Source organism: Bombina bombina, chromosome 1, assembly GCF_027579735.1.
Source record: "Bombina bombina isolate aBomBom1 chromosome 1, aBomBom1.pri, whole genome shotgun sequence".
NCBI classification, from domain to species: domain Eukaryota; kingdom Metazoa; phylum Chordata; class Amphibia; order Anura; family Bombinatoridae; genus Bombina; species Bombina bombina.
In genome coordinates, this window is record NC_069499.1 from 44,316,064 (window position 1) to 44,343,664 (window position 27,601).

The window sequence follows — 27,601 nt, forward strand, 5'->3', positions numbered from 1 at the left end:
CATAAAGAATTTTTTTCAAGTGATTTAGCATATGAGTAGTATGTCCTATAAATAATTTTTTTCAAGTGATTTAGTATATGAGTAGTATGTCCCATAAATAATTTTTTTCAAGTGATTTAGTATATGAGTAGTATGTCCCATAAAGAATTTTTTTCAAGTGATTTAGTATATGAGTAGTATGTCCCATAAAGAATTTTTTTCAAGTGATTTAGCATATGAGTAGTATGTCCCATAAAGAATTTTTTTCAAGTGATTTAGTATATGAGTAGTATGTCCTATAAATAATTTTTTTCAAGTGATTTAGTATATGAGTAGTATGTCCCATAAAGAATTTTTTTCAAGTGATTTAGCATATGAGTAGTATGTCCTATAAATAATTTTTTTCAAGTGATTTAGCATATGAGTAGTATGTCCTATAAATAATTTTTTTCAAGTGATTTAGTATATGAGTAGTATGTCCTATAAATAATTTTTTTCAAGTGATTTAGTATATGAGTAGTATGTCCCATAAATAATTTTTTTCAAGTGATTTAGCATATGAGTAGTATGTCCCATAAATAATTTTTTTCAAGTGATTTAGTATATGAGTAGTATGTCCTATAAATAATTTTTTTCAAGTGATTTAGTATATGAGTAGTATGTCCCATAAAGATTTTTTTCAAGTGATTTAGTATATGAGTAGTATGTCCTATAAATAATTTTTTTCAAGTGATTTAGTATATGAGTAGTATGTCCCATAAATAATTTTTTTCAAGTGATTTAGTATATGAGTAGTATGTCCTATAAATAATTTTTTTTCAAGTGATTTAGTATATGAGTAGTATGTCCTATAAATAATTTTTTTCAAGTGATTTAGTATATGAGTAGTATGTCCCATAAATAATTTTTTTCAAGTGATTTAGTATATGAGTAGTATGTCCCATAAATAATTTTTTTCAAGTGATTTAGTATATGAGTAGTATATCCCATAAATAATTTTTTTCAAGTGATTTAGTATATGAGTAGTATGTCCCATAAAGAATTTTTTTCAAGTGATTTAGCATATGAGTAGTATGTCCTATAAATAATTTTTTTCAAGTGATTTAGTATATGAGTAGTATATCCCATAAATAATTTTTTTCAAGTGATTTAGCATATGAGTAGTATGTAACATTTTCATTAGAAGTGTTGTTTTATAATGATCCACTCCAGAGTGCTATATGTTTTGTCTTTCATCATTGCACATTATTTATCGATGTTCAAAAAACTAGAAACAATCCAGCACAACAGACCACTGCATGCCAACCAGGTCTCCCCCACCAAGACCAAAAGGTGTCCAAAACTGGCCAAAGAGGGATGGCAGCAAATGTGGTATACAAATATTTATTTAGCACATAAAGAACAGCAACGTTTCGGGAGCACACCTCCCTTAATCATGCAATAAAAAACACTGATATAGAGTATCCTTATATACCCTACCGCCACAAGGGGGCAGCCAAGAGTATTCACAAAATTAACCATTTCATGCATTCAATGTTAAACTATTTCTGAAACAGTGTTGTAAAAACATTACCAAGAATCAAAAGCAAATGCAAATATTACTTAATTTATTATATCCTTAAAATTAACGGAAATACAAAAAACATTACTAGAAGTACTCTCAAGTCAGCACCTACACTCTCAAAAACAAAAACTGAAATTATTTTATGTCTTTATATTTATAGAAATACAGAAAGATCCCAATCCCTGTTCATACCATCCGGTTCCATAGTGCCTAGTTCGAAAATCTAAAAGCATTCCCTTTGTTTTAATAATACATTTCTGTCCCCTTCCCTCCTTGGTCTGGGAACAAATTCAATAATCTGAAAACGTAACTGATTGACGGCATGTCCCATTCTTGAAACATGACAGGAGACAAGGGCAAGTAAATTATTCCTAACTGAACTCTTGAGTTCAATAATTCTATCTCTGATATATCTAGTGGTCTCCCCCACATAGCCCCGCCCATGGCATGTCCCATTCTTGAAACATGACAGGAGACAAGGGCAAGTAAATTATTCCTAACTGAACTCTTGTGTTCAATAATTCTATCTCTGATATATCTAGTGGTCTCCCCCACATAGCCCCGCCCACAAGGGCATTTGACAAGGTATATAACATATTGGGTATTACAAGTGTGGAAGCCCTTGATGGTGTACTTTTTACCAGATTTGGGATGGAAAAAAGATGACCCTTTAGTCATATTCCCACAACAAGAACAACCAAGAAAGGGAAAGCATCCATTATTCTTATCTGTTAGATATCTTTGCTTATCAAGAGCTTTTACAGCCCCAATATCAGATTTAATTAATTTTTGATGGATATTAACCCCTCTTCTAAATGCTGGCATAGGCATATCAACAAACTCAAGTATGTTAGGATTACACTTTTTCAAAATGCCCCAATGTTTTCTGATAATATTTTGAATTAAGTGGCTTTGGGAGTTAAACTCAGAGACAAAGACCATCCGGTGAATCTTACACTTTTTTTCTTTTTAGAAGCTCAAAAGGCTCTCTCTTGGAATGCACAATATAGGATCCAATTCTTTTTCAATTAGAGTCAGAGGGTAGCCTCTCTCAATGAAGCAGTCCCTCATTTCCCTCAATCTAAGATCAAATAAAGCTTCATCAGTTACAATGCGTCGAACTCTTAATAGCTGACTTCTAGGTAATGCTTTTAAGAGAGCTAATGGATGGGCACTATCGAAATGTAGTATGCTAGGGCGGTCAGTCGGTTCCCTAAACAGGTCAACCTTAAGGGAATCATTTCCTCAATCTAAGATCAAATAAAGCTTCATCAGTTACAATGCGTCGAACTCTTAATAGCTGACTTCTAGGTAATGCTTTTAAGAGAGCTAATGGATGGGCACTATCGAAATGTAGTATGCTATTGCGGTCAGTCGGTTTCCGAAACAGGTCAACCTTAAGGGAATCTCCAACCTTAATAATTTTCTTTTAACTCCTCTTCACTGTAAGTGAGGGTAAATTTTAAATGGGTAGTAGAACTGTTCAGATCATTAACAAAAGAAACCAGGGTTCCAACATCGCCCAACCAAATGCCAAAGACATCATCAATGTAGCGCCACATTGAATGAAGTCCAAATTGGCAAAAACAAATTTTTGTTCAAATAGATTCATTAGCAAGTTAGCATAATTGGGGGCAACGTTGGAACCCATAGCAGTACCCTGTATCTGTAAAAAGTATTTACCCTGAAATAAAAAGTAATTATAATAAAGAACAAATTCCAATAGTAAAATAAGAAAATCGGTTTGAGCACTAAAAAAATCTCCACTATTACTTAAAGCATATTTAACAGCCCCCACACCACTTACATGGGTAATCGATGTATACAAGCTTTCAACATCTAGGCTAAAAAGTAGAAATTTACCCAACCCCAATGCCTCAATTTTTAGTAAAAAGTCACTGGTGTCCTTAAGAAATTAATTTGAATTTTCAACAAAAGGTCTCAAAATTTTGTCTAAATAAATTGATATATTAGAAGACACAGAACCTATACTAGATACTATGGGGGGGCCCGGAGGTTCCCTATAGTTTTTATGGATTTTGGGTAGAGCATAAATCACATGGGTTTTGGGGTGTTTAATTTCCAAAACTTTTGCTAGTTCTTTATCAATAATCCCATTATTTACCACATTTAGCAATATTGTACCAAGTTCTTTCTGTATTAAAAAAATTGGATTGTTAGATAACCTTCTATATACAGGTGTTATTTAATTGGCTTTTAATTTCGTTAATGTAGTATTCCTTGTCTAAAATGACAATGGCTCCGCCTTTATCAGCACTTTTTAGTATGACGTTATCCCTAGATTGAAGAGATTTTAAAGCTGCAAAGTCTATTTTAGAAAAGTTATGTTTAATAGCAACATCAGTACAACTCTTATTAGTATGTAACTTATTGGAACGTTTATCATTGCCCTTACTAGCAATTTTCTGTTTATCCAATTTATGTTTTAATAAGTCAATGTCATGTAATACCAAGTTAACAAAGGTTTCAACACTATGATTGTTTTGATTAGGCATATAGGAACTCTTGTTTCTCAAACCCACTTTCTTTAAATTCAATTTATTGTCAGTCTTAATGGTAGTTCCCATATCCCTATCAAAACAAAGAGTTTGTAAACGAATGTTTCTAAAAAATCTAAAAAGATCTTTGTGTAATTGGAAGAAATTGCAGTCATTACGAGGGCAGAAAGATAAACCCCTGTTTAACACACATGATTCATCATCAGAAATAGGGGAGTTAGATAAATTAACCACAATATTTATCGATGTGCAGCGGACATGATCCACATTATCGGATCATGTCCGCTCGCACAATAATAAATAGGCCCCTATGTAACAACCCAATAAATGTTGGATTTGTATTTCACAGCTGCAAGGTCTAGAAACAATCCAGGCTCAACAAGCTAAATTTTAGGTGCAGTGGGAGCGGATGGCAGGGCAAATGGGAGGCACCATGGGTGTTTTGGGACTATTATCCAGGGCGCCAGGGCCTAATTTTAAGGTGTCAGTGGCTCCATGGCACCTGGGTTTTTCGAGCCCTGTGCAAATATAAATTAAAAGGCATTTTATATTCCATCCAAGTTGCCATCTCTGTTGATCCAAACCTGTATTTTTAAAAATGTTCACTATGATTAACATGAAAAAAAGAATGAAAATCACAAGATAAAAACCATAAAATAACATAATAAATGCACATACAAAAGTAATTACAATAACACTAATCCCATCATTTCTTTATTTTCTATTTCCATCAGATATATCCAAAGGAAGGTTCATGTAACAAGAGATCTGAATACAACTGGTGCTGGAGCCTTAGAATTCCAGATGTAATAGTCAGAAGCAATGAGCTCTCGAGCTGCAAAATAAAAAGACAGCGTATTATCAGCATCTGCACAGGAAGATCCTTTAAAGGGACACAAAATATTTTTCTTCCATGATTCACATAGAACATACAATTTTAAACAACTTTCTAATTTACTTCTATTACCAAATTTTCTTTGTTCTCTTGGTATCTTTTTTTTTAAAAAAGCTCAGGGCCTGCACGTATCTGCAGCACTATATAGCAACAGTTTTGCAAGAATGTTATCCATTTCCAAGAGCACTAGATGGCAGCACTATATCCTGCCATGTAGTGCACCAGATTCCTACCTAGGTATCTCTTCAACACAAAGTATCATGGGAACAAAGCAAATTTGTTAATAGAAGTAAATTGGAAACTTTTTTTTTTAAATTGCATGCTCTGAATCACAAAACAAAACATTTGGGTTTCATATCCCTTTAATAACACATACTCTCCCACAAGCCTCTAAACACTCTTCTGTTTAAAGGAACAATGCACTCAGGTAATCAGCTGATGAGGTTATTGTATTCAAAGCTACTGCAGGAACATCCTTTTCAATTCTATGGAGTTCATTGCTCCCCCACCAGGAGGTTGATTTCTGATGTTTTTCTTGTTTACGTGGCCAATACTGCAGTATTGAAATTTTCAGTACAGGTGGATGTTTTACCAGGCCAAAAAAAAAACAGCCGATTCAAATGTCAAAATAGAGCTAAAGGAATTATTTGTAATCCAGTGAGTAAAATTAATCATTGGGAACACACTGAAGGAGAGAATAATTTACAACCTGTGCTTGTGTACAAACATAAATAATATTAAGATTTTATTGTGACAAATAAATTAAGGACATTTGAGATCATATCTTAGAAAAGTAATAAAAGCCTAAAGTGTTTATTTTGCTGCATGTACATTTCATACACTTCATGCATAAACTATGACTTGTCTGGTGTGTGACATTTCTTCCTAAATGAATTGTTTTGCAAAAAAATAAATCAGACTATCTTGCATATGAAAACACACTATTTAAACATGTTAAAATATTTTTGCATAGAGAAAAATATTTAAAAAAAAAAGAAAAAGCATGGATCAGCATTATTAGTCTGGTGTGTAAAAGCTCACTGGCTGATGATCACCCCCCCCCCCCAAAAAAAAGTTACAACTTTTAGGTTCTTTTAAAAAGTAATTATTGTCAGACTATTTCTGTCCATCAAAGCAATTTTTACTATATTTTAAGTGGGACCTGGACCTGGTTGAACTTTTTTGGCCTTTATGCATATGAGAGAGAGAGGAGAATTTAAATTTAATTTTTTTTTTTATATAAAAAAGTTAAAAAGCAACAGTATACACCAATATTCATATATAACTCTGTGTTCTTAAAAAATAAGAAAAACTATACATAGTTACAAAAAGACTCCCAGATGGGCTATATAAATGGATCATCTACAAAACATTTATGGAAAGAAAATCTATTGTATAATGTCCCTTTAAGATAAAGCTTCTGAAGCTTATATTGCATCCAGAATGAAATGCATGTGTGTACACAAACCACTGCCCATAGGACAACTCATACAGCAATTCTGTTGGACAGAGACACCTCATGCAGTATTCAGGACGGGAACATTAAAAAGAAACTCTAATTTATTTTTTTTTTAAATAAATTTTTATTGAGGTATAAGAGTCTCATACAGCTTATACATTATATATTAAAAACATAACAGTGTAACATCATAACATGAGAAACATAAACTTTGATTCTAGTGGAGTGTCCGTGTCACCCCTTTCAATGTAACCTCGTTTTTACAGAGGCCGTTATTTGTTCTGTAAAGAGAAAAAACTCTTAAGACTTTACCATAGCATATGATGTTTCTTAGTTGTAACACAATTGAGACGGCCATTAGTTAAGCGGAACTGTCCGCTAGAGCATCTCGACATCAGCATCCAAGCACTACAGACTTCACTGAGCCACAGGGAACGAAGGTTCCCATGACTTATTGGGAGAGGCGTGTGGATCAGGAGGGCCCAAACCTACTCATCTAGGGGCTTTCCCTCATCCCACGTTTGGCTCTCTTTTAAGGGGGGAGTCAGGGGCATTTCCTAAGGGCCTAATCAGCTTCGGTGAGTCCCGGGAGGGTAAAAGAGGGGTAGACCATCTACAAAGTTGTCCCTAATTAGTTAGGGGCGTATCAGTTTACGTGGTTTTACGGGTCCAGTAGGAGTCCCATGGTTCCCAAATTAGGCAGAAATCTGTCAGTTGTCTGCGTTCCCTGTATACGTAATTTTCCATGTTTTTGATGTAGTTGACACAGTCTATTACCCCTTGCCACCTGGGGGGTAGATTTTTTTTCCAATTTCTGGCCACAAGTAACATGGTGGAGATAAGAATGCCTATAAGTAGGCTCCGTTTGAACCTGGGTAGAGAATCTATCCCTAGGTGTAGTATAGCAAGTGAGGGAGGAAGCGTGTCAACCAGGCCCAGATCTCTGCACAATGTCTCCACCCTCTGCCATAGGTTAGCGAGTTTCGGGAAGGTCCACAAAATGTGGAGTGGGGTTCCCTTTTCTCCACAATCCCTCCAACACATGGGAGAGTGATCGGGATACAATTTTTGGAGTTTGGTGGGAACTAGGTGCCACCTTGTGATGATCTTAAAGTACAACTCGTAAAGAGTGACGCAATGGGTGGCTTTTTTAGTATGACTAATTGCCTCTACCCATGCTTCAAGGGGGTGTTCCAGTTGTAGGTCACTTTCCCAGGCCTCCATATGGATTGTCTTAGTTGGGATATAATCCTCGATTAAACACTTGTAGTGCGTGGAGAGAGGTTTATACAGTTGGAGGTTCGCTTTCCAATGCGCTTCCCATAGGGAAAGATCTCGGAGTTGGTCCTCCATGAAGCCCCAGGATCTCATTAGAGATCGGATCCTCAGCAGGTAAAAATGGAACCTGGGGGTCAGTGAGGGTGAGGCTAGCATAGCCGAGTGTGTTTTTAACTGTTTATTTTCATAAAAATCTTGATGGTCACGGATTTCCGTGGTAGCCCATGAGCTGGCATGGGCCTCGGGTAGACCATATAGGAGCCCTCGTATGGAGTGCACTGGTGATGGGTGAGGAGCAATGAGTCTGCTATGTCTAAGCTTCAGCCATTTCTCCTGGCACCCCTTGACTATGTGGTTGGAGATAGAGATTTTGGACTGCCAATGTGGGGGTAGCCAGAGGAGATCCTCAAGGTCTACAAACGCCGGGAGTGAGGCCTGCTTCAATTCTCTCCATCTAGTTATAGGGAGGTTCCGGCCCCATGCCGAAGCATGGGTGATCATCGCAGCTTCATGATATTTCCTAATGTTTGGGAGGCCTATACCGCCTCTCTCTACGGGAGTCTGAAGGATGTGGGCCGCCACACGGGGTCTCTTTTCGTGCCAGGTGTAGGCATTAAAGAGAGTCTGTATCTTCCGAACCAAAGGCAGAGGGACTGAAAGCGGTATGCAACGGAAAAAATATGTGAGCTTGGGAAGTACCATCATCTTGAGGGCTGCTACTCTGCCCAGCCAAGAGATCTCGCTAAACCTCTTGGAATTGAGATCTAATGTAATCTCTTTGAGTAGATTTTCATAATTTTCTTTAATGGTTATAGTTTTGGAATGGGAGAGGAACACTCCCAAGTGTCGCACACCTCTAGTTGACCATTTAAAAGAGTAAGTGAGCTGAATTTTGTTTTTGTCTTCGGGAGGAATGTTAATAGAATAGACTTCATTTTTACCGACGTTAATTTTATAGTACGAGAGTTCACCAAATCGTTGCAGTAATCTAAACAATGGGGGGAGGGAGTCCATAGGGTCCGTGAGGAAGAATGTAAGGTCATCTGCAAACAGGGCTAGTTTCTGGACAGTGTCGTGGAGTTGGAGTCCATGAATTTCAGGGCTCCTTCTAATAGCTGCCCCGAGAGGTTCAATTGCGAGGACAAACAAGAGAGGGGATAGGGGGCACCCTTGTCGGGTCCCGTTGGTTATCCGTATCATGGGGGAACAGAATCCCAGACCCCTTAACACAGCGGTGGGAGAGGAGTATAGGGCCTTAATAGCCCTAATGTAGGAGTTGGGCAAACCGAAGGCTGCTAGAGTTTGGAATAGATATTCCCATCTCACCCTGTCAAAGGCCTTCTCGGCATCTAGTGACAGGGTGAGCATGGGGAGGCCTAGGTCAGCTGCCTCTGTAAAGATATTGAGGAGGCGGCGGGTGTTATCCAAGCCCTGTCTGTTGACAACGAATCCCACCTGGTCAAGGTGAATGAGGGTTTGTAGGTGTGTGCTAAGCCTATTGGCTAGGATTTTGGCATAAATTTTGGCGTCCACGTTTATAAGGGAAATGGGCCTATAGCTGGGGCATTGCGTAGGGTCTTTGCCTTCTTTGTGTATTGTAATAATATTGGCTTCAAGGAACTCTGGCAGGAATCTACCTGTCTGTGCAACACTCACGAAAAATCGGAGCAGAAGTGGGGTAAGCCCCGAGGTCAGGGCCTGGTAGAAAGAGGCTGTGAACCCGTCTGGGCCTGGGGCTTTATGGGGGGATAGACCAGCTATGGCTGTCTTAACTTCCTCTTTTGTGAATTGTTTCGTCAGTGTGGCTTTGGCTTCCTCTGATAGAGTGGGTAGATCTAGGCTCTCTAGGAATTCGCGAATGTCTCTCGTGTGAGCTCTGCCTGTTGTTTCAGTAGTTGCAATATTATATAGAGAGGAATAATATTTTTCAATGGCTATTCCTATCTCCTTAGGGGAGTAGACTGGGCCCCTTTGTATGTTGAGGGAGGCTATTCTATTCTGTTGCGCAGGTTTACGTAGCTTATTCGCCAGTATCTATCTGCTCTGTTGCCCTTGTAATAATATAGCTGCTTGAGTCTGTGTAGGTTATCTTGCACTTTCAGTGTTTCTCTCCTAGCAATTTCCTCCCTGACTAGTCCTACCTGTTGGGCTATACAAGTGTCAGGGCATGTCTTGTTAGCTGTCTCCATTTTTCGGAGATCTCCGTACAACTTGGTAAGTGAGTGGCCATTAGATTTACGGAGATGGGCTAATTTTTTGATGAAATGTCCTCTGAGGTAAGCCTTAAGGGCTGCCCACACCATGTTCACATCTGTAGTGCCATTGTCATTGTGTGTCAAAAAGTCGGCTATTGTCTTAGTCAGTACTGGAAGTTCTCCCTCCGCTAGAAGCTGTTCGGGAAGCCTCCAGGGGGGTCTGGTGGTTAAGGATTGCAGTGCAAAGAAGTCTATGCACACCATATCGTGGTCTGACCATGTGCATGGTTGGATGGCAGGGTTCACACACTTATCCAGGGACCAAGAATCACATAATATATAATCGATTCTCGAGTAAGAATTGTGGGCCTTAGAGTAATGCGTGAAATCTTTTTGGGTGGGTGCTAAACACCACCATGCATCATAAAGGTCAAACTGATACATAATTTTACGGAACGCGTTGGAAGTGGAGGAGATGTTTCTGTCCGCATGTGCGGTGAGGGTGGACTGCTTATCCTTTTGGGGATCCCACACCATGTTGAGGTCTCCCCCTATAACTAGATGTCCTCGTTTGAGCCTATCCACCCGCGTTAGGAGGGTACGCACAAAGGGGATTTGTTTCGTATTTGGGGCGTGAACGGAAACCAAGGTGTATGGTATTTCATTTAATTTGCATACTAATATTAGAAATCTCCCTTCAGGGTCTCTATCTATGTATTCTGGTGTGAATGTCAGATCTCTGCTAATTAGGATAGCCACTCCCCGAGATTTCCCTTCTGCATTAGATGCGGTTTCACATATTGGATAATTCTGGGACTTTTTAAGTGAGTGCAAATCTCCCTTCCAATGCGTCTCTTGGAGAAATAGTATGTGGACCTTGTGTGTATGTAGGTAGTTAAGTAATAGTTTTCTCTTGGTGGGCGAGTTTAGTCCTTGCGAATTTAAGGTGGCTATACGGATGGGCGCCATTCAGGTGGTGTTTGTGGGGTCCCGGAGGGACAGGGGTTAGGTGGGGAATGGGGTTGGTTGACGAGGGAGTCGCCCTGGCTATTAGGTGTAGTGATTCTCAAAGTCTGCGGTGCCTGTCGTATTTCAGGGGTCGAGAGCCCTAGGGGCAAGGTCAAGGAAAAGTGTTAGGTGTTCACTTTCACAATGAGTGTCTCCACTGGTGCATCAACCAGGGTGGCACAACTAATTTTGTGGGGCGGAGTCGAGCAGAGAAAGGTCATGCTCCCCCGCAGTCATAAAAGGCAAACATTAATAATAATATAGTAACATAACATTGATATAACAGTTTTAACAATATAGACCGTACAGTAAGCAATGAACGAGACTGAAGTTATAAACTAAGGAAGGATTCTAGGTTGTCAATGAGATAGGGTTCTCTATTGTGAAAAAGGTGGGGTACGTCGGGTGGTCGTGTTCCATTAAGGTAGTTGTTGTTAGTGGTCCATGGGGGGAGGGGTGGTGGTGTCTGACCTCACTTCTCGGTGAATTTACGTGGTCTGTCTGGTCGATAATAAGCAGTTCGGTTTCGTTGGGTGAATCGTCTGCAGGCCAAGACGGACATTATCTTAGTTGGTTAGCAAAACATGTGAGGGTTATACTGGAGGATAGTCCTTGGTTAATGTAGCGTGGGTATGGTCTGGGGGTACCAGTTGCTGTCAGGCTGGGCTCTAAAGAGATAGTGTGTTAGTCACTAGGTAAGGTGTGTCAAATAGTAGAGTGCACAAAGGGGGGCAGCCGGTTTCAACTGTACAATTTCTCCGGCTGTCCATTTAAACTTAAATACCCCCAGATTTGAGCAAAACCCCATCTATACATGTCATACCCCACAAAATATTAAACATAACCCCATGTCCACTATGAAAAGAACAATTAAGGCAGGTACTAATAAGTCTGCATTGATACTTATTGGAATCTAAGTGGCTAAGCACAGCAATATAAAGTAATTTAGAAGTTTAACATAAATTTTCTAAACATCTCACCCATCTTCTTCTGCGACCTTGAATCCTCATCAAAGGAATGTGCGAGATTATCCCGCAAGTGTCTCTTCTTTTATAACAAGAGTTCAGTTGGTCTGCTATGTAAGTTCTGTGGTCTGTAAGCAGGTTCTCTATGTATCTCCAGGCGTGGGTATCTCTCCAGTTGCCAGGGACCTTTTTGATGCTGAAGGGGGTCGCTGTGGGAGAGGTTTCCATACTGGTGCTGAGGCTCTGAGGCCATTCCCTCTGTTAGATGTTGAAAGCCTGTCCTCTGGGTCTTCAGGAAGTAGGCCCCATTTCTGTAGCAGCTCTCACGCTTGTTGTGGTGAGGTGACTATGAATTGTTGGCTGTCCTTCGTGATGAATAACCTCACTGGGAACCCCCATCTGTATTTGAGGCTCTTTTCTCGTAGTATTCTGGTGTATGGTTGGTAGTGTCTGCGCATTTGTAACGTGTGGGGTGAGAGATCCGGGTATCTGTAGCTCCGCAAATTTGCCCGTTAAGGACTTCACTCTAGCTAGGGCTCTAAGGATCTTTTCCCTGAACGTGTAGTAGTGTAGTCTAGCCACAACATCTCTAGGCTTCCCCTCATCCGCAGATCTGGGCCGGAGTGCTCTGTGTACTCTGTCAATGAGGTTGTCACTGGTCTGTTCAGGGCCCAGGATATCCTTGAATAGCTCTTGTAGGTAATCTTCCAGGTCTTGAGGGGTGGCCGTCTCTGGGATCCCTTTGATCCTGATGTTGTTACGGCGTGAGCGGTCTTCTAAGTCCGCTAGTTTGAGTTCTAAATCAGAGATTTGAACCGCCAAACTTTGCGAGTAGGCCAGAAGGTTTGAGTGATCGACAGTGAGATCTTCTTGTCTGCGTTCTAACGTATTTGTACATTCTCCAAGGAGACCTCTCAAATTTCTTTGACAATGAGTCATGATGAGATTTCAACAGTGATTCAATAGAGTCCATCAGATTGTTGGAGTTGCCATCCATAGCTGGCATTCTGGATATCCGGTGTGAGAGAAATTTGTCAGACTGATTATCTGAGAAACTTCCCGTGTCCGAGCCTTCATCTTCTGATCTGTCCTGGGTCTGTTTTCCCGGATGCTGAAAGTGATCCGCCACTGTACGCTTTGGCGTGTTGTGGGGTTTTTGTTTCCTTTTTTGGGGTTGAGACATCATGAAGTGAGAATAACGACCCAGAGTACAGATGATTTTGTTTTATATTAATGAGAACCTGCTTTCACTTGGTATGCTACCAGAGCTTCATCGACTGGCGGGGGTGCACACCTTGTGGTATTAAATTACATGTTGTGGTGCACCGGGGGATCCAAACAGAAGGAGGGAAGAAGGAAAAGGGGGCACGCCACAAGTTATGGAGGGACTCAAAACCCTATGTTGTCTTGGGGAATCCGTTTAGTATTCTCTCAGGATACAGTGAGCAGGGACTCTCAAGCGTTTGGGCCCCTCTCCAGGGGAGTTGCTCCCTCTGGGCGATGCTGGAAAAAGGTGTCCGGGATATGACCCGCAGGCAAGTGAGCCGGCGGGAAAGGGAGGAGAGGGACCAATTCTTTGTATCCGTTGGAGAGAGGGGTGAGGGAGTCCGTGGGAGGTTTTATTCAAGTTTTCTTTAATGCAGGGGGCCTGATATCAGACCAGGTCTGTCGCCTTGTACAGTTCTGAGGTAGGCGCCACGTGGCAAACAGAAGGTGTGTACTCTTGAGTGCAGCTTCCAGGGACTTCCTGTGATTCCCACAGGTATAGAGATTGAGGGTAGTTTTATTGTAGGCCACTCTGCTGTGTCCCCGGGGCAACAATGAAAGAGCCCTCAAGTTATGGTGTTGTGAAGTCCCTGTGGGCAGGCTCTGTATGTGCGCAAAAATTGTAGTTAAGAATCTAGCTGCTGCATAAGCTTCAGGTTGCGGTTATAAATTAATATAATAAGTCTCTCAATGCAGCTCTGTCTTAGAGTTCACTAGGTTGTTTAATTGCTATTGCTTGTAGGACCTAAAGAGTGCTTTGTCTAGGTGATCATGGGGAATGAAAAATACACATGTAGCCCTTCACTCTGAGACGTTGCTTCTTTAACTGTGTTCAGTAGCTGTATATGGGCTGTATTAGGAACTATTGAAGCAACCTGCCTTTGTGCTTGTTAATCTCTCTCACCAGGTATACTTATATGAGAAGGTCTGGCCCTCACCGATAGTGCCGTTATATTTTTACCCAGTGTTAAGCTGCCCCCAAAATGGCGTCTTTTCGCGCCACTGGTCTCCTTTCTGTGTGGCTTGATCTTTTATGTGGTTCCCCCGTCCAGATGGCTCTGAGTGTGACTATATGGGGTTACAAGGCAGGGGATCTGTCTCAGTACTGTTACCCGTGTCTGTTTACCTCTGCTAAAGGTCTCAAGCAGAAAACTGCATCGGGTCAGCCGAGTCCTCTGCTATCAGTGCCTCCGGTGATTCTCAAGGCTGCTAGAACGGCTCCGGAGCGGAGCCCCGACCATCCGGAGTCACAGACCAGCTGCTGATCTTCAGTCGACGTGTTAGGCAGCAGTCCACAGTCCCGGAGCTGATATGTGTTAAATCAGGTACACGTAGCAGGGCAGCGCGGCTTGTCTTATCTCATCGGTTCACAGTTCCTCAAAGTCACCCTATAAGTGCTGCATCCAGGTGATAGGATGATTAAGATCTTTACTCCTCAATATGTATTTATGAATCAGCCCCTTGGGGTCCTTTTTGAGAAGGTTTATATTAACTAAAGCGATCCAAATTTTAATTTTCCACGGAGCTTCAACAGATTGCTTCCTCTTAGCTCGATAGGTAGCTCCGCCCCTAAAGAAACTCTAATTTATAATACAATTCCATCCAACCCGTAGATAAAACAAATTAAAAAATTTGAAAAAAAAAAACATAATTTATGCTTACCTGATAAATTCCTTTCTCCTGTAGTGTAGTCAGTCCACGGGTCATCCATTACTTATGGGATATTAACTCCTCCCTAACAGGAAGTGCAAGAGGATCACCCAAGCAGAGCTGCTATATAGCTCCTCCCCTCTACGTCACACCCAGTCATTCGACCGAAAACCAAACGAGAAAGGAGAAACTATAGGGTGCAGTGGTGACTGGAGTATAATTTAAAATTTAGACCTGCCATAAAAAACAGGGCGGGCCGTGGACTGACTACACTACAGGAGAAAGGAATTTATCAGGTAAGCATAAATTATGTTTTCTCCTGTTAAGTGTAGTCAGTCCACGGGTCATCCATTACTTATGGGATACCAATACCAAAGCTAAAAGTACACGGATGACGGGAGGGACAGGCAGGATCTTTACGCGGAAGGAACCACTGCCTGAAGAACCTTTCTCCCAAAAACAGCCTCCGAAAAAGTGTGAAGTGAAGACCAAGTTGCAGCCTTGCAAATCTGTTCAACAGAGGCCTCATTTTTAAAGGCCCAAGTGGAAGCCACAGCTCTGGTAGAATGAGCTGTAATTCTTTCAGGAGGCTGCTGTCCAGCAGTCTCATAGGCTAAACGTATTATACTACGAAGCCAGAAGGAGAGAGAGGTAGCCGAAGCCTTTTGCCCTCTCCTCTGTCCAGAATAGACGACAAACAGGGAAGAAGTTTGTCGAAAATCTTTAGTTGCCTGTAAATAAAATTTCAGGGCACGGACAACGTCCAGATTGTGCAGTCGTTCCTTCTTTGAGGAAGGATTAGGGCACAATGAAGGAACAACAATCTCTTGATTGATATTCCTGTTAGTGACTACCTTAGGTAAGAACCCAGGTTTAGTACGCAGAACTACCTTGTCTGAATGGAAAATCAGATAAGGAGAATCACAATGTAAAGCAGATAACTCAGAGACTCTTCGAGCCGAGGAAATAGCCATTAAAAACAGAACTTTCCAAGTTAACAGCTTGATATCAATGGAATGAAGGGGTTCAAACGGAACACCCTGTAAAACGTTAAGAACTAAGTTTAAGCTCCATGGTGGAGCAACAGTTTTAAACACAGGCTTAATCCTGGCCAAAGCCTGACAAAAAGCCTGAACGTCTGGAACTTCTGACAGACGTTTGTGTAAAAGGATGGACAAAGCTGAGATCTGTCCCTTTAACGAACTAGCGGATAAGCCCTTTTCTAAACCTTCTTGTAGAAAAGACAATATCCTAGGAATCCTAACCTTACTCCATGAGTAACTCTTGGATTCGCACCAATGCAAGTATTTGCGCCATATTTTATGGTAAATTTTCCTGGTAACAGGCTTCCTAGCCTGTATCAAGGTATCAATCACTGACTCCGAGAATCCACGCTTTGATAGAATCAAGCGTTCAATCTCCATGCAGTCAGCCTCAGAGAAATTAGATTTGGATGTTTGAAAGGACCCTGCACCAGAAGGTCCTGTCTCAGAGGCAGAGACCATGGTGGACAGGACGACATGTCCACTAGATCTGCATACCAGGTCCTGCGTGGCCACGCAGGTGCTATTAGAATCACCGATGCTCTCTCCTGTTTGATCCTGGCAATCAATCGAGGAAGCATCGGGAAGGGTGGAAACACATAAGCCAGTTACGAAAGGAACGAAAATTAGACTGTCTAGCCTCTGTCTTGAGGCAGGGCATGGCCCTTACCTCCCGTAATGTCAGCGATAATTTCTTTCAAACCGGGCCCGAATAATGTTTGCCCCTTGAAAGGTATGTTAAGCAATTTAGATTTAGAAGTCACATCAGCTGACCAGGATTTTAGCCACAGCGCTCTGCGCGCCTGAATGGCGAATCCGGAATTCTTAGCCGTAAGTTTAGTTAAGTGTACTACGGCATCAGAAATAAATGAATTAGCTAGCTTAAGGGCTTTAAGCTTGTGTGTAATCTCATCCAATGGAGCTGTGTCAAGGGTCTCTTCCAGAGACTCAAACCAAAATGCCGCCGCAGCCGTGACAGGCGCAATGCATGCAAGGGGTTGCAATATAAAACCTTGTTGAACAAACATTTTCTTAAGGTAACCCTCTAACTTTTTATCCATTGGATCTGAAAAGGCACAGCTATCCTCCACCGGGATAGTGGTACGCTTAGCTAAAGTAGAAACTGCTCCCTCCACCTTAGGGACCGTTTGCCATAAGTCCCGTGTGGTGGCGTCTATTGGAAACATTTTTCTGAATATAGGAGGGGGAGAGAAAGGCACACCGGGTCTATCCCACTCCTTAGTAACAATTTCAGTAAGTCTCTTAGGTATAGGAAAAACGTCAGTACACGTCGGTACCGCAAAATATTTATCCAACCTACATATTTTCTCTGGGATTGCAACCGTGTTACAATCATTCAGAGCCGCTAACACCTCCCCTAGTAATACACGGAGGTTTTCCAGCTTAAATTTAAAATTTGAAATGTCTGAATCCAGTTTATTTGGATCAGATCCGTCACCCACAGAATGAAGCTCTCCGTCTTCATGTTCTGCAAATTGTGACGCAGTATCAGACATGGCCCTAGTATCATCAGCGCACTCTGTTCTCACCCCAGAGTGGTCTCGTTTCCCTAAGTTCTGGCAATTTAGATAAAACTTCAGTCATAACATTAGCCATGTCTTGTAAAGTGATTTGTAATGGCCGCCCTGATGTACTTGGCGTTACAATATCACGCACCTCCTGAGCGGGAGATGCAGGTACTGACACGTGAGGCAAGTTAGTCGGCATAACTTCCCCCTCGTTGTCTGGTGAATTTTGCTTAACATGTACAGATTGGCTTTTATTTAAAGTAGCATCAATGCAATTAGTACATAAATTTCTATTGGGCTCCACCTTGGCCTTTGAACATATTGCACAAAGAGATTCCTCTGTGTCAGACATGTTTAAACAAACTAGCAATTAGACTAGCAAGCTTGGAAAATACTTTTCAAATGAATTTACAAGCAATATAAAAAACGTTACTGTGCCTTTAAGAAGCACACAAAAAAACTGTCACTTTGATATAACAATGAACCGGTTTAGTTATAGCAATCAATTTTTCATATGAAATGCATTAATTTAGCAAAGGATAGCACCCATCAGCAAATGGATTATTAACCCCTTAATACCAAAAAACGATTGACAAATCAAATAAATACGTTTTTATCACAGTCAAAGCACAGTCTCACAGGTCTGCTGTGAGTGATTACCTCCCTCAAACTAGTTTTGGAGACCCCTGAGCTCTGTAGAGACGTCCTGGATCATGCAGGGAGAATAAGGAAGACTGTGACTGAATTTTTAATGCGTAGTAAAAGCGCCAAAATAGGCCCCTCCCACTCATAATACAGCAGTGGGGAAGCTCAGTAAACTGATTTTATTCAAAATAAACGACAGCCAAGTGGAAAATAATGCCCATAAATTTTCACCAAGTACCTCAGAGAGAAAAACGATTAACCTGCCAGTAAACGTTTTAAATATATAAAATAATAATAAAAGCCTGTTGCTAGTCGCTATCACTGCAGAAAGGCTATAAGTTATATGTATACCGTATTTTCTTAGTGAAGTGCCATTCCCCAGAAATACTTTAGTGCCAACATACATACATAACAGCCTGATACCAGTTGCTACTACTGCATTTAAGGCTGTACTTACATTATATTGGTATTAGCAGTATTTTCTCAGTCAATTCCATTCCTTAGAAAATAATATACTGCAACATACCTCTTTGCAGGTGAACCCTGCCCGCTGTCCCCTGTTCTGAAGTTACCTCGCTCCTCAGAATGGCCGAGAACAGCAAATGGATCTTAGTTACGTCCGCTAAGATCATACACAAACTCAGGTAGATTCTTCTTCTAATACTGCCTGAGAAGAAACAACACACTCCGGTGCTGTTTAAAACAACAAACTTTTGATTGAAGTAATAAAAAACTAAATTTAATAACCACACTCCTCTCACACATCCTATCTATTAGTTAGGTGCAAGAGAATGACTGGGTGTGACGTAGAGGGGAGGAGCTATATAGCAGCTCTGCTTGGGTGATCCTCTTGCACTTCCTGTTAGGGAGGAGTTAATATCCCATAAGTAATGGATGACCCGTGGACTGACTACACTTAACAGGAGAAACATCTGTTGTGCATCAATCACGTATAATTACATTATGTGCCGACTTACATGTGATTGTTTTGGGCTTTGCCGATGAAAACACCTGGACCGAGTGCTGGTCGGCATAACATCCTGTAAGACTGTATTCTGGGATCCTAAAGTAAAGCTGCAGACAATGAAAAATATTTATATTTTGGTTACTATAAAAAGGACAGAGATTAAAAGAACATTAAAGTCAAAATTAAGCTTTCATGATTCAGATAGAACAGAATATAGAATTTTAAATAACTTTCCAATTCACTTCTATTATCAAAATGTGCACAAACCTCTTATATGTACACTTTCTGAGGCAACTGATACTACTGAGCATGTGCAAGAGTTCACAGTATATACACACATCTATTTATATTATATATTTTGTGATTGGCTGATGGCTGTCACATGATGCAGTGGGGAAGGAAAATTTAACTAACAATCTCTAGTAAGAGGTAGATTGACTTTCAACTTTTTTATTTCCAAGTGTGAAAATCTAAGTAACACTAAACACACAAAATCTAAAGTTTCCAAAAGGGTGGGTCCACCTTGCTTTAGTTTGTATGTTTTTGAGAATAACCAAATTATAACGCCCCGGTCCCAGTATTCATTCTTTACAATCCAAGGATGCACCCCCTACCATCACACTCCAGCAGAAAGTAGGTTTTATAATTGGTTAACTTCCACTTTTAAAAACGAATAAGGGAACTAATTAATTACAAATAATTTATCCTAAGACAGGGCATTAGAAATCACTGGCCCCCAGGATACAGGGGCCCCAAGTATTGAGCAAGTAGCTATATAACAAAACTTGTATTAATGTACAGTGCATATATAAAAAGTGAAAGCATCTCAGCAGAAGTTAATAGACCCTCATCATAGTGAAAGCTTACACATTTCAGCAATAGCCTTATTCATAGCCTAAAATTTATTAAAATCTCCTAATATATTTAAAGCAGACAGAGGGTACCCTGCAGCCTTTCATAAATCTCTCCCTGTGCCACTAAACATTTTTAGGAATTATATATATATATATTTTTTAGTAGCCATAAATTGATATGCCACCCTCAATGCTTCTAAAATAAGGCCATTCCTGTTTTAGACAATGATTGGATATATGATTGTCATAGGTATCGGCTGTACGATTTGTAACCATAAGATATGACTCTGTAATCACTAGCAGTTCTTTTGAAACACACCAAGTTTGTTTTTCATGTTTTTAAAATAAACTGTTCCTGATTTGCTGTTCCCTGTGAGTACCTTTAGTTTAGAAGAAATTCTTCTTCTTTACCACTCTGTGTTTTTATACTACGCGGTTATGATGTGAGTGTACATTGAATCTCTAAATCTTTTTATTCTTCCTGAATGTTTGGTTTTGCCAGTAACAAGGCAATTTGTACCATTGCACCTGATATTTAAGATTTCTTAATCTTCGGGAATAAAATATTCACTCACAGATACTCAGCTTGTTACTATTTGAAGTTAACTTTTTACAAATGTATCGTATTGTGTGTGATTACGTTTTTGTGACACAAGCACCATCGTGTAATACTTACCTTAACATACGCGGTATTCCCAACACAAATAGGGTCTACAGGATCATTTGGATGAATTTCGGAACCGAAGGTCACTGTTCCAGAAAGTGAAATATCAAGTGATTTAGGAAATTTCTGCCCTACAAAGAATTAAACGGAAATCATGATGTTGATATTTTATTAAACATTAAAGTCAAGTATAAAACTTGAGCAGATTCAACATGAATCATAATATAAAGTCGCATTATAGCCAAGGTAAGATAAAGCCTTGTTTTTAAGTGTACACTTGTAATGTGCTTTAAAGTAAACACTGAGATTACAATAGAAAATGCTTTCTTATGCACAGTAAAACAACTCTGCTTTTATTATTTATTTTCCCTGTAATTTAAATCTGAAATTTGTGGATTTTCCAGTACTAAAAACTGAAAGAGCACATGGCAGACTTCACAAGACCAACCTTGCTACATATGCGTATCTCATTTGCAGTTTCCTACCTTATCATTTCTGCTGAAGACAAACAATAGATAGTTTGTTAAAACAATGACAGGGATAAGCCCTGACTTAAGTCCTTATTGGCTCAAGCAAATAAGGAAAGTGATGGGTTAAGTTTGACAACTGGAAAACAGTTGCAGCAAACAACGTGGTAATTGATCTATTAACATTCAAGACTTTGCGGATATGTGAATATATTGGAAGACTGCAGAAAAATGTTGTCACTACAAGGTTTTCATTGCCCCTTTAAAGGTTTTGAGATAAATGTAGAATTAGCCAAGATGAGGGATGCTTAACGAGACATTAAAGTAATTTTTTTTATTCAGTATTTATTTATTATCAGTAAGTAAGCACTGCGTAGCAAATGTTCTATGTAAAGCATAAAAACCATCTCAAAATCATTTAAAGGGCCATTAAACACGTCTTGATTTTATTTAAACATTGTTTGCTTGTTCCATACCTATGATAGGCCAACAAAGCTGTAACCCAGATTTTCTTTAAAATTTAGCAAAGTTGCCTAAATCACTTATTAATTTGCAGCATTTTAAAGAAAATCTAGGTTACAAAATGAGCATGTGCAAAAACTCGTTTTCACTGAATGCTCAAAAGAAAAAAAGGACGGAACACTCCAGCACTGTAAGATCTCTCTCATTTCTGTACCTGAAGAAGAGACAAACCCAGTGCAATACAGCAAAGCATGATATTACAGTTTGCAATTTCTATTTTATATTTTAATACATTTAGATCTAGCAGTGATTTTACAAATTCTGATTATGTTTGGAAAGCTTTTGTTTTACTTTAACAAATTAGGATCATACTTGATATTTATTGCATATTTATGTGTATCTTTTACATATTACATTGCACTTTGTATTTGCTCCATTGTAAACTAAAAACTGACAGTTTCAGAAAGTGGGAGGAACAGGGCAAGTCCCTGGGCTGAATAGGGGAGTTATCAGGGTATGTTTGAAGCTCTCTCACATTTCTTGTAAAAGGATGTAAACCTTTTTAACAAGCTGGTCTCCACTGTTTGTCTCGCAAGCTGTATGCAGGTGAAGTTTGCTCAAAACTCACAGTACACTTAATTTAACTAATAGAAGAGTAATATGTACTAAAATATAGACATATGCAAGTTAAATTGTAGTGAAAACATATTTTAATTTGTAATTGATGCAGCCCCTGGTGTTTTCCAGTTACCTTCTTTGTCCTATGGGACATTTTGTATCCCAGAGAGCTTCATTACTTTCTATGGAAGGCATCCCTCTGGGACTTCCAAGTTATGCCCTATTTCTTTGAAAATTCAGTGAGTTAAGCCCCTGTGAAGTCTGCACTATATAACTAGAGAATGTTTGATTATCTGGCCCTTAGAAAGTAATGAAGCTTAAAAAGAGAGAAGCGCTCTGCCAGGAATGAACAACATCTCCGTAGCTTGTTCTATGGCAAGTTACCACCTAGGATCAGACTCTTTTAGCCCAGTTGTGATTTTCCAAAGAGGAAAACTTTCCTGAAGTATATCAGTCTGATCCTGCCATGTAAGGTCAGTTCAACCCCAAAATACCAGGCAATAATTCTCTGAACAAGGAACATGACAACCCCAGATAATCATTTCAGCCTTCTGTGGACTTCGTCAGTGAGGTGCAGCCATATTTCTCTAAGCACACTGAACAAGGAGTTCGGGTCTGGCTTCTCCCTTTACCCTTAGGGAGAACTAAACAGGGTCATAATACAAATGCATACAAAGAGAGAAGTGATCTACCAGGAATGAACAACAGCTCAGTAGCTTGTTCTATGGCGAGCTACCACCTAGGAGCAGCTTCTTTTAGCCCAATTGTGCTTTTCAAAGAAGAAAACTTTCCTGAAGTATATCAGTCTGATCCCGCAAAGCAAGGTCAGTCCAGTCTTGAATTACCAGGCAACCCCAGGGGCCCCATCCGATATGCAGTGTCGCCCGCAGAAGCCGGAGATGCCAGATTTTGTGCGGGTTTGGTATCACATATACGGCGTAACATAGAAGTTACGCTCGTATATTTCTGCCTTCGCCCGTAGTTTTTTGGCCCATAGACTGACATACAAAACACGTGCAGTTTGGTATCCAATATACAGCGTAAGGACTTACGTGGCGAAAATGGAGAAATCTTACTCCATTTTCACCTCGCCACAGAATGCAGTCGTAGCAAGCCTTGCGCTGAGTATTAGAGCACTGTAACTCCCTAAAATGCCTGCAAAATAACACCTAACGCATGCGCAATGTCTATCTACCTGTCAACCGCAATCCCCCACCGCAATACCTAATAAAATGTTTAACCCCTAAACCGCCGCTCCCGGACCCCGCCGCCACCTACATTAAATGTATTACCCCCTAATCTGACCCCCTTACACCGCCACCACCTACATTAAATATATTACCCCCTAATCTGACCCCCCTACACCGCCGCCACCTATATTAAATATATTACCCCCTAATCTGACCCCTCTACACCGCCGCCACCTACATAAAATATATTGCCCCCTAAACCTAAGTCTAACCCTAACACCCCCTAACTTAATTATTATTTAAATAAATCTAAATAATATTAATATTATTAACTAAATTATTCCTATTTAAAACTAAATACTTACCTATAAAATAAACCCTAAGATAGCTACAATATAATTAATACTTACATTGTAGCTATTTTAGGGTTTATATTTATTTTACAGGTAACTTTGTATTTATTTTAACTAGGTACAATAGCTATTAAATAGTTAATAACTATTTAATAGCTACCTAGTTAAAATAATTACAAAATTACCCGTAAATTAATCCTAACCTAAGTTACAAATACACCTAACACTACACTATCAATAAATTAATTAAATAAACTACAATTATCTAAACTAAAATACAATTAAATAAACTAAACTATGTTACAAAAACAAACACTAAATTACAAAAAATAAAAAAATATTACAAGAAGTTTAATCTAATTACACCTAATCTAAGCCCCCTAATAAAATAAAAAAGCCCCCCAAAATAATAAAATTTCCCTACCCTAAACTAAATTACAAATAGCCGTTAAAAGGGCCTTTTGCGGGGCATTGCCCCAAAGTAATCAGCTCTTTTACCTGTAAAAAAAAGAACAACCCCCCCCACATTACAACCCACCACCCACACACCCCTACTCTAAAACCCACCCGATCCCCCCTTAAAAAAACCTAAGTCTAACCCAGAAGTGGTCCTTACCTGTCCTGAAGACCGGCGGAGAAGGTCCTGTTCCAGGCGGTGAAGTCTTCTTCCAAGCGGCGACCTCTTCTTCTTCCAGGAACCAGCCAGCGCGGAGCGGAGGAGTTGAAGACCGATGACCGCGGAGCTGAAGACCGTCGACGCTGGAACTGAAGACCGCGGAGCCATGGAGCATGGAGGATCCTCTTCATACGATCTCCGCCGTACACTGAATAGGAATTCAAGGTACGCGATTAAAAATGGCGTCCCTAGAATTATTATTGGCTGATTTGAGCCTTCAAATTCAAATCAGCCAATCGGATGAGAGCTACTGTAATTCTATTGGCTGATTTGAATAGCCAATAGAATAAGAGCTACTGACATTCTATTGGCTATTCAAATCAGCCAATAGAATTACAGGAGAGGGATGGGCTAATCATAAGGGCATACTTCCCTGATCGAAGTAGTGGACATCTCTGCTTTAATTTAAGGTCCATTTTTTTTTGTACATATACGTTTTTGAGCCCTTCCTGCCTATGTGGGTCCTTTTTTAGCACTACTGAGCCTGATGTGCTCAATTCATTACCCACGTGGATGCTCTCTACTTCTGTTTTTGCACAATTCTTTACACAGCCCCAGGCTTGATTGTACTTGGACGGTAATAGGATAACATCATTAATTATTTTACACCCAAATCCATTTGAGGGGAATAGCTATCTCACTTCTTATGTACAAGCTTTAATAAAGACTCTCCAGTCTAATATATATTGGGGGTATATGCTGTCTTACAGTGGGATGTGATATCATGTTGTCCTTAAAGGGTGACCATAAGGCTATAATGTTAGATATATCATATTGGATGTTACTACTAGATGTCTATGTCTATGCTTTCCTCTCCTTTTTAACAAACTTGTTAGATAGATACTGTAGGTGCTCCACGAGAGATATAGCAAACAGCTTCACTATGGGGCTGGTACACTAACTACCCATTTATTATTTGATATCTGTCTTTCTCCTCTTCATGCTCAATATATCTACATCTGAACCTGTAATATATCTGCACCCTGATCTGCTCAATGCTACATGTATTTGTATTCTGGTTATCATACCTACCTGATATATCTATGGTTACCCCACCCCCTCTTGTAAATTCTTACTACTGACATCCCATTCTCTATCGCCCACCTCTCCACAATTACATGTCAATATTCTAATAGGCCTATATTATTCCCCCCAAACGAATATACTCAGTACCCTCTCCATGTCATAGTTTAATCACTAGCCCAACTAGACATCATATTACTTTACCTACTCCACCCTCTCCCTTATACGAGTGGCTCTTGCCCACTGACCCCCTTCCCCAACTCCCCCTAAAAGAAAAAGAGGTTCCATTTAAAAATAAAAGGTAAGCCACTGATTGTATAAGTCTTCTACTCTGACGCATACTTGCACGTATGTCTGTGGAATATTATGACCATCCGTCTTTGTAAAACATCATACTAGAGGTCCTCAGTATAAATTCTTAATCTTTATGTTATCCAATCTCATAAACAATGTACTTTATGTGGATTCAAATGACAGATTCTACTGACTATACTATTTATATGTTGACTATTGTTTATGCCCATAACTTAACTATAACCTTGTTGTTCTTTATTAACTTTGAAACCTCAATAAAAACACAATTTATAAATAAAATAAAAAAAGATTGTGATTTTCAAATTTAGAGTATGTCTTCACAGTTTCTGTGTAACTTTAACAAATTAGGCTCATACTTTGTAAATATATGCATGTGTATCTTTTATAAATAAGATTGCACTTTGCATGTCTTTTATTTAAATTAAAACTGAAAACTGTCAGCTTCACTTTTCCAGAGCGTCATTACTTTGTATGGACCAGATAATCATTCTTTAGTTTGGAGACAGATTATAGTGCTGACTTCACAGGGGCAGAACTCACTGAATTTTCTACGAAAAGGGGAGTAACCTGGAAATCCCAGAGAGATGCATTTCATAGAAAGTAATGAAGGTCTCTGGGATACAAAATTTCACATGGGAGAGAGAAGGTAACTGGAGAACCCCTGGGGCTGATATAAAGGCTCCGTTTGCATCAATTCCATATTAAGCTGAAATGTTTTCATTGCAATGTAACTTGTTTTTGCCTATATTTTAGTATATATTACTATTGTGTTAGTTAAAATAGTTGTATTGTGAATTTTGAGCAAACGTCATCTGCATACAGCTGGGGAGATAAATCAGTGACACCAGCTTGTTTGAAATGCTTAGAAAATGTCACAAGACTTGTGAGAGAGCTTCAGACATACTCAAACTCCCGTGTTCAGCCCAGGGAACCGCCGTCTCCATCCCATTTTCTGAAATTGTCAGTTTACAATAGAGAAAATAAAATTTGCAATGTAATTTTATACAAAGTATGATCCTAAGTTATTATAGTAACACAGAAACTTTCAAAGCATAATCAGAATGTGTAAAATCACTGCTAGACCAAAATATAAATGTATTTAATTACAAATGAGAAAGTGCAAAGCTTAAATGCCATAATACTAAAAGGACCCAATCTGAAATGTAAAGTAATATAAAATACAAATCACAAAGTGTAAGTGTAACAATACTCTCATATCATGCAGTGCTATATTGCACACATACATGACTGAGAGTTCCGCCCTTTTTTTCTTTGGAAAATTCAGTGAGTTCAGCCTTTGTGAGGTCTGAACTACAATTTCTCTCCAAGATAGAGAATATTTAAATGTCAGGGCCACACAAATGCAAGGAATGCCAATTGGAGAGGTAAAGCCTATTCTGCCTTTCAAGAATTTCACTGGGGATCTTGCAGTGCTGGAGGATCATTTTAGATCATCTCACCTGAGCAGAGAGCTTTTTATAATCAGGGCCAAAGTTTACAGGATCAATAAGCTGGTCATGACCCTGCATAGTGGTAAAGCCCAATGGCAATTGAAAGGCAATCATTCTACAGGAGGAGTGGCACATAAGTCGAGTTTTCATTTATATCAACATAAGAGTAAGGGTGTCAACATGAATATGACGACATGTCTGCATAGTTTTTCTGTGTAAAGAGATAGATAGCGAGATAGAGAGAGATGTAAAAAATAACATTAGTACTCACCAATCACCCAAATCAAAAGACTTTTTTCCCTGGATAATTCAAGTTGGCCATAACTAACTTTGTACTCAAAATGTTTGATTTGTCCTCTAAACAAAGCAAAAAAGTAAAATAAAAAGTATCAATGATAAAGTGCATGCATAGCAAGAGGATATCCGCACACACACACAAACACAATATATATATATACATACATACATACACACACACATATACACTCACCGGCCACTTTATTAGGTACACCTTGCTAGTTCCAGGTTGGACCCCCTTTTGCCTTCAAAACTGCCTTAATTCTTCG

The 27,601-nt window shown here is 39.6% G+C and overlaps 1 protein-coding gene across 2 annotated transcripts in view; it reads right to left on the bottom strand.

The window, feature by feature from the left end:
* Window positions 1–1,348: 1,348 nt before the first annotated feature.
* AP5M1 (adaptor related protein complex 5 subunit mu 1) overlaps window positions 1,349–27,601 on the bottom strand; it is a 77,496-nt gene continuing 51,243 nt past the window's right edge. For both annotated transcript variants that reach the window (XM_053697330.1, XM_053697328.1), the window contains exons 6-9: window positions 27,307–27,392; window positions 20,493–20,611; window positions 18,973–19,069; window positions 1,349–4,897 (exon numbers count right to left, since the gene is read on the bottom strand). In XM_053697330.1, coding sequence (XP_053553305.1) covers window positions 4,815–4,897; window positions 18,973–19,069; window positions 20,493–20,611; window positions 27,307–27,392 — 385 coding nt within the window. In that variant the 3' untranslated portion in view covers window positions 1,349–4,814. The remainder of the gene's footprint in view (window positions 4,898–18,972; window positions 19,070–20,492; window positions 20,612–27,306; window positions 27,393–27,601) is intronic.